Source organism: Triticum urartu, chromosome 2A (genome assembly GCF_056163025.1).
Source record: "Triticum urartu cultivar PI428250 chromosome 2A, HENAU_Tu73, whole genome shotgun sequence".
Taxonomy (NCBI): domain Eukaryota; kingdom Viridiplantae; phylum Streptophyta; class Magnoliopsida; order Poales; family Poaceae; genus Triticum; species Triticum urartu.
The window spans coordinates 43,455,720-43,472,725 of NC_141874.1; the positions used below are offsets into that span (position 1 = coordinate 43,455,720).

General features: G+C 44.0%; 1 protein-coding gene and 1 pseudogene across 1 annotated transcript; both read right to left on the reverse strand.

Annotated features, from left to right (window-relative positions):
• Positions 1–1,810: 1,810 nt before the first annotated feature.
• On the reverse strand, positions 1,811–6,107 carry LOC125535378 (uncharacterized). The gene is made up of 2 exons (XM_048698432.2): positions 2,551–6,107; positions 1,811–2,418 (listed from the first exon to the last, which is right to left on the reverse strand). The coding sequence occupies exons 1-2, from the start codon at positions 5,519–5,521 to the stop codon at positions 2,057–2,059; spliced, it is 3,333 nt and encodes a 1,110-aa protein (XP_048554389.2). The 5' UTR covers positions 5,522–6,107; the 3' UTR covers positions 1,811–2,056.
• Positions 6,108–14,101: 7,994 nt separating this feature from the next.
• Positions 14,102–16,526, reverse strand: LOC125534852 (uncharacterized; annotated as a pseudogene).
• Positions 16,527–17,006: the final 480 nt, after the last annotated feature.

The following is a 17,006-nucleotide window of genomic DNA, read 5'->3' on the forward strand; positions in this document are numbered from 1 at the left end:
CTTAGAACTATAGCTGGCCAAACGGGCTAGGCCAATCAGACCATCCCACGAGCACGCCGGCACGGCCCGCCATGGGCCAGACACAGCACGGGCTAAACGGGCCGTGCCCGTCATGCGGCACGCCTTGGGTCATGCCTGGGCCTAGAGGCTGGGCATGTGGGCCGGCACGACACGGCCTGTTTATTATTTTTTATTCTTTTACAGAATATATATATATATATATATATATTATATATGATCTAAATTACAGCCCAATAGGCCTAAAATACAGCCCAATAGACTGGAAAACATGTGGCCCAGCGTGCTAAACATGCCACGGGCCGGCCCATTTAATAACCAGGCTGTGCCTGGGCCGAGGAGTGGCGCATGTGGGCCGGCACGACTATTAAACGTGCCACGGCGGGCTGTGCCGTGCCAGGCACGATTAGCACGGGCTGGGCCATGCCGGGCCAGCCCGGCCCGTTTGGCCATCTCTGCTTAGAACTTCATAAATCTCTATGAGCATTCATGAAAAGAAATGGTCATGTCTCATGATGCTTCATAAATGTTTCTAAGTATTATTCATGAAAAAGAAAACATGTTTCATGATCCGTCGTAAACGTTGCTAAACTTCCTTTTTCTTTTTCTTTCCCTGTTCTGTTCCGTTCTTCCAATATTTTATCTCTGTTTATTTCATGATTTCTAGAATAAATGTTCCCTTTCCAAAGCTTGTTTCCATTTTCCATACTTCCTAATTTGTTCACTATTTTTACCGCGTTCTTTTGTAAGGGGCCAAAAATCTGTCTGGTTTCGTAAGTTGAGTGTCAACTACTGCATCTCATTTCAGACATCAGGGACCAAAACTAGATTCAGCCAATAGCTAACTAAAAAAGAAGGATTTGTGTTATTAAACTGGATGTAAGATTTGACAGAGTAACAACTTGATATATACCGTACAGTTTACAAATTATTAAGTACAGGAATTTCGCCATACATACACCTCAAGATCAAAATAAGAATAACTCAGCAAACCCGCAGCAAAGGATAGTTGACACTTTCAGTAGCCAACCGTTGCTCACTGCAAATCATATTGGGCACTTGGCACTTTCAGTAGACTGTTCCTGGCTCATACTACCTGATAGTAACCTGTGGAGCACACATCAAACAGACGGGATGAGCAAACCAAGAGGCGACACCAAGGCATTGACTGATGCTGGAGTTGTCAGACTTGGTGGCATCGACACAGAACACATAAACAAACCTGAACCACTCAAAGTGATTACACATTTCTTCAGAGAGCAAACTGGTTCTGAATTGCAATTTCGTGTTGCACCAACATGCTTCATAACCAACTGAATCTGAATGGGGGAAAAAAATATATGTTGCATGTTTCTTGATGCTTCATAAATGTCTTCTAAGCATTCATGGAAAAAATATATGTTGCATGTTTCTTGATGCTTCATAAATGTCTTCTAAACATTCATGGAAAAAATACATGTTGCATGATTCGTCTTAAACGTTTCTCAACTTCCTTTTTACATTTCCTGTTCTTTTCCATTCTTCAAATGTTTTATCTCCATTTATTTATATTTATTTCATGACTTCTAGAATAAAACGTTCCCATTCCAAAGCGTCTTTCCATTTAACATATTTTCTATTGTTTTCACTAATTTTTAGTGTTTTATACTGTATTTATAAGGGGCCAAATCTGACTGGTTTCAAAAGTTGAGTGTCAGCTACGTCTTGTCAGACTTTAGGGACCAAAACTAGACCCAGCCAATAGTTAACCCAAAAAGAAGGATTTATGCTATTAAACTGGATGGATGTAAGATTTGACAGAAAAATACCTTGATATAAACAATACAGTTTATGCTACTAAGGAATTTAGCCATACATACACCTTAAGATCAAAATGAAAATAGTCAGCAAACCCGCAACAAAGGATAGTTGACACTTTCAGTAGCCAACTGTTGCTCACTGCAAATCACATTGGGCACTTGGCACTTTCAGTAGATTATGCCAAATTACATTCTTAACGATAACAAATCAGCATGCTCTAACAGAGCTCAAATATTCGTCAATCGTCATGATGGCGTTCCAGAAAGTCGTCTCTGAGAGCAGAAAGTTTTGCACAAACATCTTTCATTCCAGGTCTGTCCTTCGGAGATTCCACAGTACATGACAGCCCCAGAGCAACCAACGGGGCAATATATCTCTGCATCCATGCTTCTACGCACCCTTGATACTCCTCATGCGCCATATGAGTATCTAGCATCTCCGCCACTAGGTCAGGGAACATGGATTCAGAGAAAATGGGAAGGGTAAGCCCATCGACAAACATATCATCGGTTGGTCGTTTTCCGGTAAGCAACTCTAGCAGAAGCACTCCAAAACTATACACGTCAGCTCCTACAGAGATCTTGCAGCCCAGCCCGTACTCTGCAAATACACTCAAATACTCAATAAACCATGCATACATACATTTAGGGGAAAAATGCGCTGTACAGGTGAAACAATACACATACGTACAAGATAAACTATTTAATTGGGGATTTGGAAAGGTAAACTCACCAGGTGCTATGTATCCAATAGTCCCTCCGACATCAACCAGGCTTTTACGAATAACCTGGCCTGGTAATAGAAACTTTGCTGAGCCAAAGTCACTGAGCCGTGCAGTCATGTCATCGTCCAAAAGGACATTGTGTGGCTTCAAATCACAATGGATCAAAGGAGGCGTCAGTTGGTTGTGGACATAATCCAGAGCAGAAGCGACATCTGCTGCTATGCATATCCTCTGGCCAAAGCTTAGCACTCTGTCTGGGATTACATTGTGCTGCTCAGAGTGCAACCATCTGTCAAGGCTGCCATTAACCATGAACTTGAAGACCAGTGCTTTGAACTCATGGTTTTTTGAATCAAGTGTCGAGCATAGGGTCATAGGCCGCATTATATTCCGGTGGCGGGTGCTTCGTAGCACCTCACACTCGGTAAAGTAACTACCATATCCACCAGGCTCATTCAGGTTGAATACTTTGATAGCAACTAGGCTCCTGTCAGACTTGAACCTACCGACATAAACTGATCCGGTACAGGTTGAGCTGATAGTATGGACCGAAGAAAACCAGTTGGTAGCTTTCAGAATGTCACCATATGATATCTTCTTCAGAGTCTCCTTGTGGTTAGAACATGCAACCACTTCTCTTATCTTCTGGTTGGCAACTGCTTCTCTTTTCTTCCGGTTGGCAACTAAACATAACACACCAGGAATCTTATTACACCTTGGAAATGTAAGCTGCACCCTTCTTTTCCAAACAGTGACAACCAAATATAACAATAACACACCAGCAATTAACGGTGTAATTATCATTATTATTCTTAGCAAGGGCACATGGTTCTTTGTTTGGGTGTCATCACAAATTGGAAGCCCTAGCATGGAGACTCTCGCACACAACATCCTATTGCCATCCAAAACTACCATACTTGAGTTCCTAAAGCATCCACCAGAGGGAATTGGCCCTTCAAAGTTGTTGTATGATAGATCCAGCTTGTCCAACAAAGTGAGGTCGCCAAAGAATTCCGGCACTGGACCAGACAAAATATTTCGAGCTAGATTAATCTGCTGGATGGACCGCAACTTCCTGAAACTTTGAGGAATTTGCCCTTCAAGCATGTTTCTCTCCATGCGCAAGAACAATAAAGTAAGACAGCTTCCAAGAGCTTCAGGAATCGTTCCAAACAACATATTGTTGGAAACATTCAGAAGAGCAAGATTTGCCAAATTACCAACTTCTGATGGTATTTCTCCTATGAGCTTGTTGTACGAAAAGTCCACACCCAAGGAAAGTGGAGGGCGATCAAAAAGTTTGACTGGTATTGACCCATCAAGGCTGTTAGTAGACAAGTTTAGTTCAAGAAGTCCCTTGCACTGACCTAAACTATCAGGTATGTTTCCAATCAAGTTGTTATCATCAAGATAAAGCTTGCCCAGTTGAGTAATGTCACCAACTGAGGGAGGGATCTGACCTGATAATTTGTTCTTTGATAGATTTAGGACATATAGGTTTTGCAGCTTTCCAATGGTAGAAGGTATGCTTCCAGAAAGAAAATTACTTTCCATCCTAAGAGAAGTGAGATTAACAAGATTGCTAATTTCAACAGGTATGGAGCCTGAAATTTTGTTTGACCCAAGCGACAAATCTTGCAGTCTTGTGGAAAGATTAACAACTGCTGCAGGTAAGCTGCCATTCAAACCATTCCCTTCCAAGGACAACTTTGTAAGCCGGGTGCAATTTGCTAGAGATGTAAGAAATGACCAGTCATGTGCTTCTAGCAAGTTGCTCCCCAAAACTAACTGACTCAAGTTTGCCAAAGAACCAAGAGATGGAACAGGGCCATTTAGCGAGTTGTCTGAAAGATCAAGCATTTGAAGATTTGACATGTTGGCTAGTGAAGTAGGGATCAAGCCCTCCAGCCTGTTGCTTCCCATAATTAGGGACTGGAGGGTTGGTAGTGAGTGACCAATGTAAGATGGTAACTGTCCAACAAGGCCATTGCTGCCAACACTAAAGTTTTTGAGTGATGACATGTTATAAAGGGAAACCGGGACATTACCTGATAAACTGTTGAAACTTAGGTCAAGCTCAAGCAGTTTTCTAGTGTGACCTATAGCTTCTGGAATTAATCCTGATAGCTTATTTTGGCCGAGCAATATAGAAGTGAGGGAAGAAACATTTCCCATTGAAGGAGGTATGCTTCCAGAGAGGAAGTTCTCTGTCAGGCAAAGAAATTTGAGTGCTGTGACCTTATGGAAACGTGGGATGAGACCAGTGAAAGAATTCTTCTGGAGATCAACCACAGCAAGCTTAGATGAATTATCAAACAAAGTAGAAGGGATCTCTCCTGAGAGGTTATTACGTGACAGTATAAGTGTGCTGAGTGAGGAGCAATCGGTCAATGGGAGAGGAATACCACCGGTAAGGGTGTTGTTTGCAAGATTTACATAGCTAAGAGAATTGCTAGCGCCTAAGAAAATGGGGATGTTACCTTGAAGATAGCTGCCGGCAAGATTCAGTGTATGGAGGTTTGGAAGCATACCCAACTCTTCAGGGATAGTTCCCGAAAGATTATTATAGGCAAGGTTCATCCTGGATAGAAATGTCAAGTTGCCCAGGCATCCAGATAACTTCCCACTGAGACGAGCATAGTTGAAGTTAAGTGAGACCACCCGGGGTGGAAACTTTGTGCCGCAAATGACCCATTTCCAGCTGCAAAAGTTAAGTGAGTCATCACTCCATGAATTTAGGATGTCAACGGGATAAGAGTTGATGCCGGACTTGAAGCAGAGGAGGGCTTGGCGATCAATCTCGGACTTGTTTGCTTGTGCTGCTTCGAGTATTGTAGTCCTGACGGAGAAAAGGATGAGTAAAATATAGAGTAGAGTAAACATTGAGGGCATGATTCCAGACTTTACAGGATGTGGAAGAACCAAGGAGCTAGAGTGTTTTAGACTGGAGCTTGGGTGATCTTTGTGTGTAGAGGCCATTTAAAGATTTATTTTCTGCCGGAAGGAATGGGCCTGAAGTTAAGCTCGACTAAGTTGACTTGACCTGATACAGGTCATCTCACCCTGAACGTGATGCAAGGGGAAAGAAAGGTAGAAGTATGAAACAAAGACTTGTGAGAGAAAACGTGTGCGGACTGAGAAATGTACCGTGACTATTAGAATTGCAGTAAGCAGAATATAAATTCCAAGAGCAAAAGTGACAATTATTTTGACAGCGACACAAGGATGCTTTAAGGCTAGTCCTGGCTCATACCGTGATTGCAACCTGCGGAGCACACATCAAAGAGACAGGATGAACAAACCAAGAGACGACACCAAGGCAAACCAAGCCATTGACTGATGCTGGAGTGGTCAGAACACATAAACAAACCTGAACCACTCAAAGTGATTAGACATTTCTTCAGAGAACAAACTGGTTCAGAATTGCAATTTCGTGTCACACCAACATGCTTTCATAACTGAATCTGAATGGTGCGACGCAGCATGGAACATTGGAAATTTCGAGTAGATAACCATATTTCATCCCATTTAATTTTAGTGTGGAAAAATAGGAATCTACTGCAAGACTTACCGGCAACTGGTGCTCACCAACTCGTCTTCCTAAGCGAGGGCTAGCCTGCTGGGGTTTGAATCTCGGAGGCCCTGAGCGGAGGAGGCCGCGGGCGAGGGCGAATCCGACGAGCCGCGACGCGCATCCGAGTGGAGAAACACTAGGCGAGGCTGGCGGCTGGTAGGCGACGGCCAGTGGTGGCGTCGTCGACCGGCGCGACGAGCCGTCGTGGGAACTAGGGACGGTGGAGACCTCGCGTGGAGGCCGCGAGGAAAAGTGAGGGTGGGATGGGAACTGCTGGAGGCTTTCGAGGCCGGGGAGGAGGCAAGCGGGCGCGGGCGCGGGCGCGGCGGACGGCGGGGCTGTCGCCGGAGGCTCAACAGCACACCGTCAGGTACCGGAGTCCGAGCACGAAGATCCAACGGCTGAGAGCGGATCTTCAAGTTTACTGCTATGCTGCGTTTCGAATCAACCGTTTACTGCTATAGTTCTCAAAAGGCATTCGCTACGAAGGTGAACCGAGAGTGAGCCATATAATCAAAACTATCTCAAACAGTAGTATCTTCTTTTCTGAGCATTGTAGCAATTATTTAAAAAAATAAGACCAACCCAAAGGCTAATCCTCATTGGCTTTTCTTTACTAGTACAAATGCCCGTGCGTTGCAACGGGCGTAGAATCTTGCAAAAATCTGCTCCATGTATCCTTACGCGCCATTTCTTATATTCAAATTTGATAGACGTCGGTATTAATGTTACACTAATTAGAGGCTGTTAAGTTTGTTTCTTTGGTTCTGCCTATACGAACATAGCAAAGGATACCACTGCAGATATCTACAGCAAAATAATTCATTAAAATAATCTGCTCTATTTACAATCAGTATTCTGGTCTTAACTATCTTGCAAGTAAAATGAAGACCAACCAAATAACTCATTAATTGCATGATATGTAGGAAAACAAAGGGAAAAACACCGGGCTATCATCTTCTGACTTGTCTTGCTTCTCAAGATAAGACATGTTCTCGGCTACCATTCTAATATATATCTAGAGAATCACGAAGTAAAAGTAGAGAGAAAGATTACACAGAATCTGGCAACCATAATCAGATAGAGACATGCAACAACAATAAGAAAAGACAATGAAAGATTTTGGTGAACATGTCTGATAACCTGCAGAATGGCACATATCATTCCAAATTCTAATGTTTACATATCAGTCTAGGAAAGAGATAACTATATCACGCAAAAGAAGTGCGTAAAAATGGAACAAATTTAATATCCACATAGTTTCAAATTCTCATTAAAACATTGTCAATTGTGTACTTCTATTAATTCAGCGGATAATGGAGACAATCAACAGTGCCAAACTATAACAGGCTTGCTCTAATAACTGCATCAGATCAATCGTCTAGCACATTCAAATTGCAGAGAGAGAACAAGCAAATCAAGTAAAAAAAATAGAAGAGCAGCCGTTGGAGAACTTAGAACTATTCTTGCCTCCAGATTTCATTTCTAGGCTGTTCACATGTGCTCCCTTGATTGCTGGAGGCCTACAGCAGTCAAGGTTTTCTCGATGAGACACCGGCATCCTGAGGGGGTGGGGATGTATAGATATGAAGGGAAGGGATCTCCGCCAGATCCCGCGAGTTGGAGACGATCTCATTTCCCATTGCTTTCATCGCATAGAGCCAGATGCCGCATCCACAGGCCTATTTAGTAAGTGGGGTGTATCCTTGGTGACACTTGAGAAGTAATCCTATACTTCCAATAACCCACTACTTCCTCCACGGATGGTACATGGCAGGCATCTGCCGGAACTAGAGGCGAGCACTTTTCAATCAATTACGAGAGGCATTCGCTTCTCTAATCTTTAATAAGCGAAGCAACGAGCCTAGTAGGGGAAATACCTTCCTCAGGAATGTCATCAAAGCCAGGTTCTCCAATCGTAAAAGGGAATATTCCATGGCACAAGGGTTGTTTTTAGTTGCTGTCCTCGGCAGACCACCACAAAAGGTCCGAATCAGGTGAAACTTCTTTTGGTGCCAGCGAGAAGTAGTAACAAGAACTCCTCCTCTGTTCAATATCAGCCTGGTTTAGGTCTAGGTCATAATGAATTTTCTGATACCTTCCTTCGTCCATAGATCAGCGTTATGCTTCTGTCCCGTGATGAAGAAGGATAGAAGAATGGTAAGATAGGATCATATTAGTGAGCCGTAGGAAAAGAGTTTTTTCGTACCTTGATTGGACCCACCCAAAAGCAACAGGAATCCCTTTCTCCTCCTATAAGGAAATCTCGTCGTTTCACTCTTCTTCAAGTACCATCGGATTAGTCAACTCAAACGCTGAGAGATTACTATAGAACCAAGGCGGCTTTGAGGCTGGCTCCACTCTCCAAATAGAGCAGTTACTTCGTTGACGACAAGAACCCCATTTCCACTAGCCAAAGAGCAATTCATTTCTTCGACTCGATGCCTCCTCATTTGCTCCCATTCCCATATTAATAAAAGAATTAGGGAAATGCGAGGGAAAAGAATGCCAAAAGCATTTAGAGATTTGACTGGGATTCGTTCTGGCTCAGATGACGAGGGATTGCTATAACTATTTTTAGAAGCATTAATGAGATCTCTTTTTTTTCACAAAGTGATATGGAAAATCATGCGGAAGAACCTATATGTAAAAATAATTCAAGATTCCCATCATACATTACCAAACTTCCAAATAAGAATAAGCTAAAAATGGATAAATACCTTAAGGAACTGGAAGCAGACCCTGATTATAAAGGGCAACCTCCTAAACCATCAGTATTCCTTGTAGGTGACATTGAAACCATTCACTTGTTGGATCAGAACTATGTTCCCGTGGAGATAATAGAATCCAAAATCTTCCCCGCCACCACGCTTATGCAACCGCCTTTATGACTATCAATTCAGACAAGAAACTATCAAAGATTTATATTAATCATTATAGTTCCCACGAATACATAAATACGCACCCATCATTTTATGATCGAAGTGATTGTGTACTCCAAGCATTCATAAATGGAATGCTTTCTGTTGTAAGCAAACAAAGAAAGTCACTAATTATTTACTTTCATAACATGAGTCGATTCGATGGTATTCTGATGACCCAACATCTTAGTAAGTTTCACCCCGACTTGAAAGTGGATACTGTAATGCAAAATGGTATTATGCACGAGGTTGATGTTTCTAGACGTGTTCAGGACGGTAGGAATAAATCACGTCTCCTTTTCAAAATGCGGTGTTCGTTGTTGATTCTCCCTGATTCGTTAGCAAACTTAGCTAAACAATTGTGTTAGGAATAAGAAAGCAATGTCGGCGGAAGAAATACGAAGAAACCTATCACACTTTTGTAGTATAGACGCGGTGCACCTGATTTTATAGGCATCGGAATGGGTTTATCTTGGAAGATCTTTACTTCTCCGTGCCTTCTGCCTCCGACACATCATATCTCCTATGCCGACCTCGTACTTTTGATCAGTTCTTCCTTACGAATTGTATCTATTACGAATTGTGTCTATTTAAGCTTTTTCTTGATTGATATTCATTTTTTCATTTATCTCATGAAATTTCCCTTCTATTAAGCGATAAAGAGCAATTGACGAAGTCAACAGGAAGTCCGTCAGATGATGGTATGGATCAAAGGAATCCTCCTATCTTCGACTGAACACCCTTTTACTGGGATTTCGCATTCCTATTCCGATTGGCAGAAGCCTTTCTTTCTGTTTGTGCCGCCCTATGGCGATTTCTTACTCAACGTTTGCACTTTCTTACCAACTCTTGTACAAGTTAGGTTCAGCGTTGTTCTGACGATTAAGATTTATCTGTTTGATAGTTTTTACCTTCAACAACCTTTGTTGCATCACTTCTCGATAGCTTTAGTGCTCGGAGAGTAAGCATAGCATATTGTCAGCTAGTTATTTATTGATAGCAAACAACTAGTAGGTCAAGCCGGAGCCTTCACTCACTCAGCTTGGGTCAGCACCGTATCTCTAATTGGCGGAGACGAACTCCAATCCACCCACTTCATTTGTTTCCTAAGGAGGGTCATCAGCGAGTCCGCTCTCCCCAAGGTAGTTAAAAGGCGTAGGTACGCATTCCCCTGCACCAATGTACCGAAGCACTTTACCTTTAATCACTGAGATGGGCCAAGGAAGAAAAAGCACCTACCGTTCGTTAATTGAAATTCTCTTTGCTTAGCGCCCTTGTGTTTCGAATAGAAAAGCACTAGAGATATCTGTGGAACTGTTGTTTTTCTTAGGGCAAGCTAGCAGATAGAAGTAATCTATCTGGTTAGCTAGGTGAAGCATTTAGGGTTCAGTGCCTGGTTTCAAGTGTTCTTCTTCATCGTTTGGCACTTCACTTTTTGTTGAGTAATACAATGGCCTAATGACACATGCACATCTTTTGGTGTTGTCGCCTTACTTAGTGACTAGCTCAAGTGCATTTGATCGCAAAAAAGACTGGCATTGGCTCCGGGTCAAATCTACAGGGGGCATGCAAATCAAATGCGAAAGAAAGGAAAACATTTCTGTTTCTTCTGCTTCAATGCCGTGATTGTTGGAAATATGCCCTAGAGGCAATAATAAAATGGTTATTATTATATTTCCTTGTTCATGATAATTGTCTATTGTTCATGCTATAATTGTGTTATCCGGAAATCGTAATACATGTGCGAATACATAGACCACAACACGTCCCTAGTGAGCCTCTAGTTGACTAGCTCATTGATCAAAAGATAGTCGTGGTTTCCTGACTATGGACATTGGATGTCATTGATAATGGGATCACATCATTAGGAGAATGATGTGATGGACAAGACCCAATCCTAAGCATAGCTCAAAGATCGTGTAGTTCGTTTGCTATAGCTTTTCCGAATGTCAAGTATCATTTCCTTAGACCATGAGATTGTGCAACTCCCGGATACCGTAGGAGTGCTTTGGGTGTGCCAAACATCACAACGTAACTGCGTGACTATAAAAGTGCACTACGGGTATCTCCGAAAGTGTCTGTTGGGTTGGCACGAATTGAGACTGGGATTTGTCACTCTGTATGACAGAGAGGTATCTCTGGGCCCACTCGGTAATGCATCATCATAATGAGCTCAATGTGACCAAGTGGTTGATCACGGGATCATGCATTGCGGTACGAGTAAAGTGATTTGCTGGTAACGAGATTGAACGAGGTATTGGGATACCGACGATCGAGTCTCGGGCGAGTAACGTACCGATTGACAAAGGGAATTGTATACGGGATTGATTGAATCCTCGACATCGTGGTTCATTCGATGAGATCATCGAGGAGCATGTGGGAGCCAACATGGGTATCCAGATCCCGCTGTTGGTTATTGACCGGAGAGTCGTCTCGGTCATGTCTGTGTGTCTCCCGAACCTGTAGGGTCTACACACTTAAGGTTCGGTGACGCTAGGGTTGTTGAGATATTAGTATGCGGTAACCCGAAAGTTGTTTGGAGTCCCGGATGAGATCCCGGACGTCACGAGGAGTTCAGTTTCGGCCATCGGGAAAGTTTCGGGGTCACCGGTATTGTACTGGGACCACCGGAAGGGTCCCGGGGGTCCACTGGGTGGGTCCACCTATCCCGGAGGGCCCCATGGGCTGAAGTGGGGAAGGGAACCAGCCCCTGGTGGGCTGGTGCGCCCCCCTTGGGCCTCCCCCTGCGCCTAGGGTTGGAAACCCTAGGGGTGGGGGCGCCCCACTTGGCTTGGGGGGCAAGTCACCCCCCTTGGAGATTGGATCTCCTAGGGCCGGCGCCCCCCTAGGGGTCCTATATATAGTGGGGGGAGGGAGGGCAGCCGCACCCTAGCCCCTGGCGCCTCCCTCTCCCTCCCGTGACACCTCTCCCTCTCGCTGAGCTTGGCGAAGCCCTGCCGAGATCACCGTTGCTTCCACCACCACGCCGTCGTGCTGCTGGATCTCCATCAACCTCTCCTTCCCCCTTGCTGGATCAAGAAGGAGGAGACGTCTTCCCAACCGTACGTGTTTTGAACGCGGAGGTGCCGTCCGTTCGGCGCTAGGTCATCGGTGATTTGGATCACGACGAGTACGACTTCATCAACCCCGTTCTCTTGAACGCTTCCGCTCGCGATCTACAAGGGTATGTAGATGCACTCCCCTCTCCCTCGTTGCTAGATGACTCCATAGATTGATCTTGGTGATGCGTAGAAAATTTTAAAATTCTGCTACGTTCCCCAACAGTGATACACTCAGGATGTTTACGATACCTACCCATTAATTGCTCTAACTTCTCGTGGTTCACCCCTAGCTATGCCCGCTTCTATGAAATTGCAAATTATGCTTGCAAGCTCATCGGAGCTAGGCAACTCTTTGTCAGTGATTTCATGCCTACCAAGCAGGTACACTCTAATGTATACACCCTTTAAGAAAAGAAATCCTTCTCATATTCTGCTGTTTTTTTGATTCATTTTATCCCAATAATAGCATAGACATCATATATTTATTCTTGCAAGCTCAAGTGCTTGATTGTTGACAAATTCTTCTCTCAGCAGGGCACCTCAGGTACTTGTCTATAGTTTCCTGTCTTGAAGGGGAGGCAGCTATTTTCTTTAACAACACGTCATTCAATGAAGTATTTTCGTTATTTGGTCATCACTAAAAAGTTTATAGTGATAAAGTGAGCCTATTATATTAAGTTTAGAGGATTCTCCTAACGTGATGAGTTTAGTTTATCACTTTTAAAGATCACTGGTGGCAATGGTACTTCCTTTTATGCAACAACTCCTGTATGTACCATTTGGTAATTGGAGTTTGATAAGACCATGGATCCTTATATACAAAACATACTTGGCCAACTAAGGCCCTGCAGTCCAATGTCCGATATATTATCATCAGCTGAGGAGGTGTTTGGCAAGGGTGTGACCATTGTTTTCGGGACAATGTTCAAGCAGGAGGCCATGAATCTGTCTAGTCTCGAGTGGTGAGAGTGAGATCCCTTCAAACGGGATGTTTGTCCACTCAGATCGGACAAACAAATCCAGATAGCTCGCTCGTGCATCCCTTCTTCCTCTGCAGCAACAATGACGCTACATTGCAATTCAGTCAGCGTTGCGCTATCATGCTTGATGATTGAAAAATGCTTGGTTAACTGAATGGGATTTCAGACGGACAGCCGAATCTCATCCATTTCAGCATGGCGGATTGGGAATCTGCTGGAGGACTTACCGGATGCTACGAGATGCTGCTCACTCGTCTCCCGCGCGCCCGGGGTGGCGGCGTAGCTCGCCACAGGGAGCCGCCGCAGCGAGGGCTAGCCCCGCTAACTGAACTGCGGATCGAATCCGACGAGTTGCGGCTGCGGGGCCAGGAAGAAGGAACCCCGGGGGAGGCGCGGCGACGGCGGGTAGGTTATATAAATTTTTCCCAGGTGGAAAAAAGTTCTACATGATGATTATTGCTGCTTTGTGTTGGGGGATCTGGTGTCTTCGAAATAAAGTCACATTTGACAATTATAATGCTCGTTCTCCACTGGAGGCTGTTTTCAGTGCATGCTCTTTTATGTTGTATTGGGCAGGACTGCTGAAAGAAGAAGAGAGGTCGAAGCTTCAGGCGGGCGTGAAGAGGTTGGCGTATGCGGCAGCAGCTCTGGCGGACAGGTCTCACTCGCGAGGTGTGATGCTTTTGAAGGATGGAGATGGGATCCAGATCGGCTAATCTGCTCGTTTTCCAGTCCACTGGGGTTTGATGCCCGTCCTGGAGTGACCTGTGATTTTGGAGGATTATCTCTTTCTGACCCTGAGTAGGCTATGTAGCCTCTCAGGTTTCGCACTATGTCTTTGTGGTTAGGGTAGTGGCTAGTTAGTGTCGTCAGGTTTTCGTCCCATGGCGGTTGATCCATTTTAGGGTCCTCTTGCGGTGGGTTTCGTGTCGATGCTCCAGCTCGCTCCTCCCATTTCAGTCTTATTTTGGGTTGTTGTCGTGGAAAATTACTGGAACATTGTATTTCTGTTGATTGCAAAATTAATAGAAAGGGGTGCGAGCCTGGTTGGAAAAAAATGTCTCCTTGTAGCATGGAGCTGCTTGTGCTTGCCTTCTCTTCAAAAGAGTGACCACAAAGCATATAAAGGAGAGCAAGGCAATAGCAATGGGAGGAATTATTTTCACCAATAGGAGTGCATTCTTCCTCTCAACAGCTGATGCCATGGGGCAAAGTGGAAACTAGAATAAGGTGGTTGCTGCACTTGCACAAAGCTCATCATTGCCTTCCAAGTTTACCGCACTATGATTCTGAAAGATGCCACCAGTTGGAATCGGCCCTTCAAAGTAGTTCATAGACAGATCAAGTTGCTACAAATAATCCATGTTTGCAAAGAACTCTGGAATTTTTCCAACAAGGGAGTTCTGGGAAAGATCAATCCGCTCGATGGACTTCAGGTTATTGAATGATCGAGGTATGTTTCCATTAAGCATGTTACTTCTCAATCTGAGAGAAGATAGTTCAACGCATTCGCCAAATGAAAGTGGAACTTGACCAGACAATTTGTTAAAGGAAATATCGAGTCGGAGAAGTTGAATCAATCCACCAATTTGTAGTGGTATTGATCCTGTAAGGTAGTTGTTTGACAAATCCAAACTGATCAGGGTTGTGCCACTGAAGAGTTCACTTGGTATTGGTCCTTCAAGGCTGTTAAAAGATAATTCTAGCATATACAGTTGATTGCAATTTCCTAAAGTTGCTGGGATGTTCCCAGTCAACTCATTGTTGTGTAGATAAAGCTTGTTCAGCCGAGAAAGATTACCTATTGTAGATGGGATCTGGCCAGAAAATTTGTTTCCTGATAGGTTTAGGACAATCAGATGGCCTAGATTCCCAATAAGAGAGGGAATAACATCGGAAAGCAAGTTTTGGCCCATAGCAAGCATTTGGAGGCTTCGAAGGTTAAACATCTCAAGTGGTATTGTGCCGACAATTTGATTGTTTCCAAGAATTAAACACACTAAACTTCTAGAAAGATTTCCAACTGATATATGGATATTTCCATTCAGGGCATTTCCATCCAGATCCAATGTTTTAAGTTGCGCACAGTTTGTCAAAGAGACAAGGAATTCCCAATCTTCAGCTTGTAGGAAGTTATTTCCTAAATTTAGAAAGGTTAAGTTACATAGAGATCCTAGAGATGGGATTCGTCCCTTTAGTAAGTTGTGTCCAAGATCAATATATTGGAGGTTCGACGCATTTGCTGGTGATGATGGAATTAATCCCTCAAATTTGTTACCCGACATGGTCAGCAATTCAAGGTTCTGTAACATGTTTCCAATGCAAGATGGTACTCGTCCAGTAAGGTTATTTTGGTCTAGTCCAAGATAAATGAGTGACGGCATGTTACAGAGTTTGGTGGAGACGTGCCCTGATAGGTAGTTGTTACTTAAACTGAGCATACTAAGGGCACGTACAACGGGGGGCGCCAGGAGCCGGCGCTAGGATTCGTATCCTGCCGTATCGGCAGTTACGTGAACAAATCCTAGCGTCCTACTCGGTGTCGACGCAACAGCTGGAAGCGGACGCTTAGCCTTTTTTTCTCAAGATAGTTTGGAGCGATGTGCTAGCGATCTGTCTTACGGTTAGTTTAGCGATTGATTAGCGCCTGTCATTAGAGCCCAGCGTTGGGCAAGAAAACACTAACCAGTCTTTTTATTTTACGGTATTTAAATTTTTATCCATTAGCGCCTATGCAAGCGCCTTGCATTGAAGATGCCCTAAGGTTCTGAATAAGGCTCAAAGTCTCTGGAACTGAACCGATAACATGTTTGTGTCAAGCCGTATATCTGTGAGAGAAGAAACATTTCCCAATGATGAAATTATGCTTCCAGAAATGTTGTTACTTGAAAGATCAAGAAATTGAAGGGCTGACATCTTATGGAAATCTAGGATAGGGCCGACAAGCTGGTTTAATGAGAGATCAACACTTTTAAGAGATCTACTAGTGCCTAATGATCTAGGAATGGTACCTACAAGGTTGTTCGTTGAAAGGATCATAAACTGTAGCTGTTGAAGTGTGCCTAACTCCTCTGGAATGCCTCTAGAGAAGAGATTTTCTGAAAGGTCTAACCGTTCTAGTGACGTAAGATTAGCTATCCAAGGAGATAACTGACCACTAAGTTGTCTAGAGTTCAAGTTCAGCGAGACCACACGAGTTGGAAGAGTAATACCGCAGGTGACACCACTCCAGCTGCAGAAGCTGGTCGAGGTGCTCCATGATGACAGGACACCACGCGGATCACTGGAGATGCTGGACTTGAAGGAGAGGAGGGCCTGCAGGTCGACCTCGGACCCGTTGCTGATGGATTCTGCGACGGTGTTGGACAAGAACAATATGAGAAGATGGGTGAAGAGAACGAGGATGCCATGCGGAGAAAGAGAGCGCAGAGTTATTGCAGGTGCCATGTCTAATGCAGTGCATCTTGTGCGATTTTCCTTGTGTTATATGTGTCGCCCTAAGTAGACTTGCACACCTGACTAGTTGACCGGGTGTTTTCTTTTCTGGGACCTATACTTGACTTGGTGTTGACTTGCATGTAATCTTCGTCACGCGTCACAGACCAACACTCCTTAGTGGCAGAACAAAAAGTGGATGAGAAATGAGACGGCGACTCGACAAAAAAGCGGAGAGAAAAAGGCGTGCAGAGACTGATTCATGAAGCTGGTACATCAGCACTTAGTACTTTGCCTACATTATGATGCGCTACTGCCAAACCCATTTTCGGTTCAGTTGAGGGCCTGATACACGTTTACTGCAGATCGGTCAAGACTCAAGAGTTACCCGGCCACATAACTCTACTGAACGCTTTTAGTTATGTAGACAGAGGTCCACAGAAGTTGGATTCAGACATCCAGTCTATCTTCCATCTCTTGACCAAACTAATG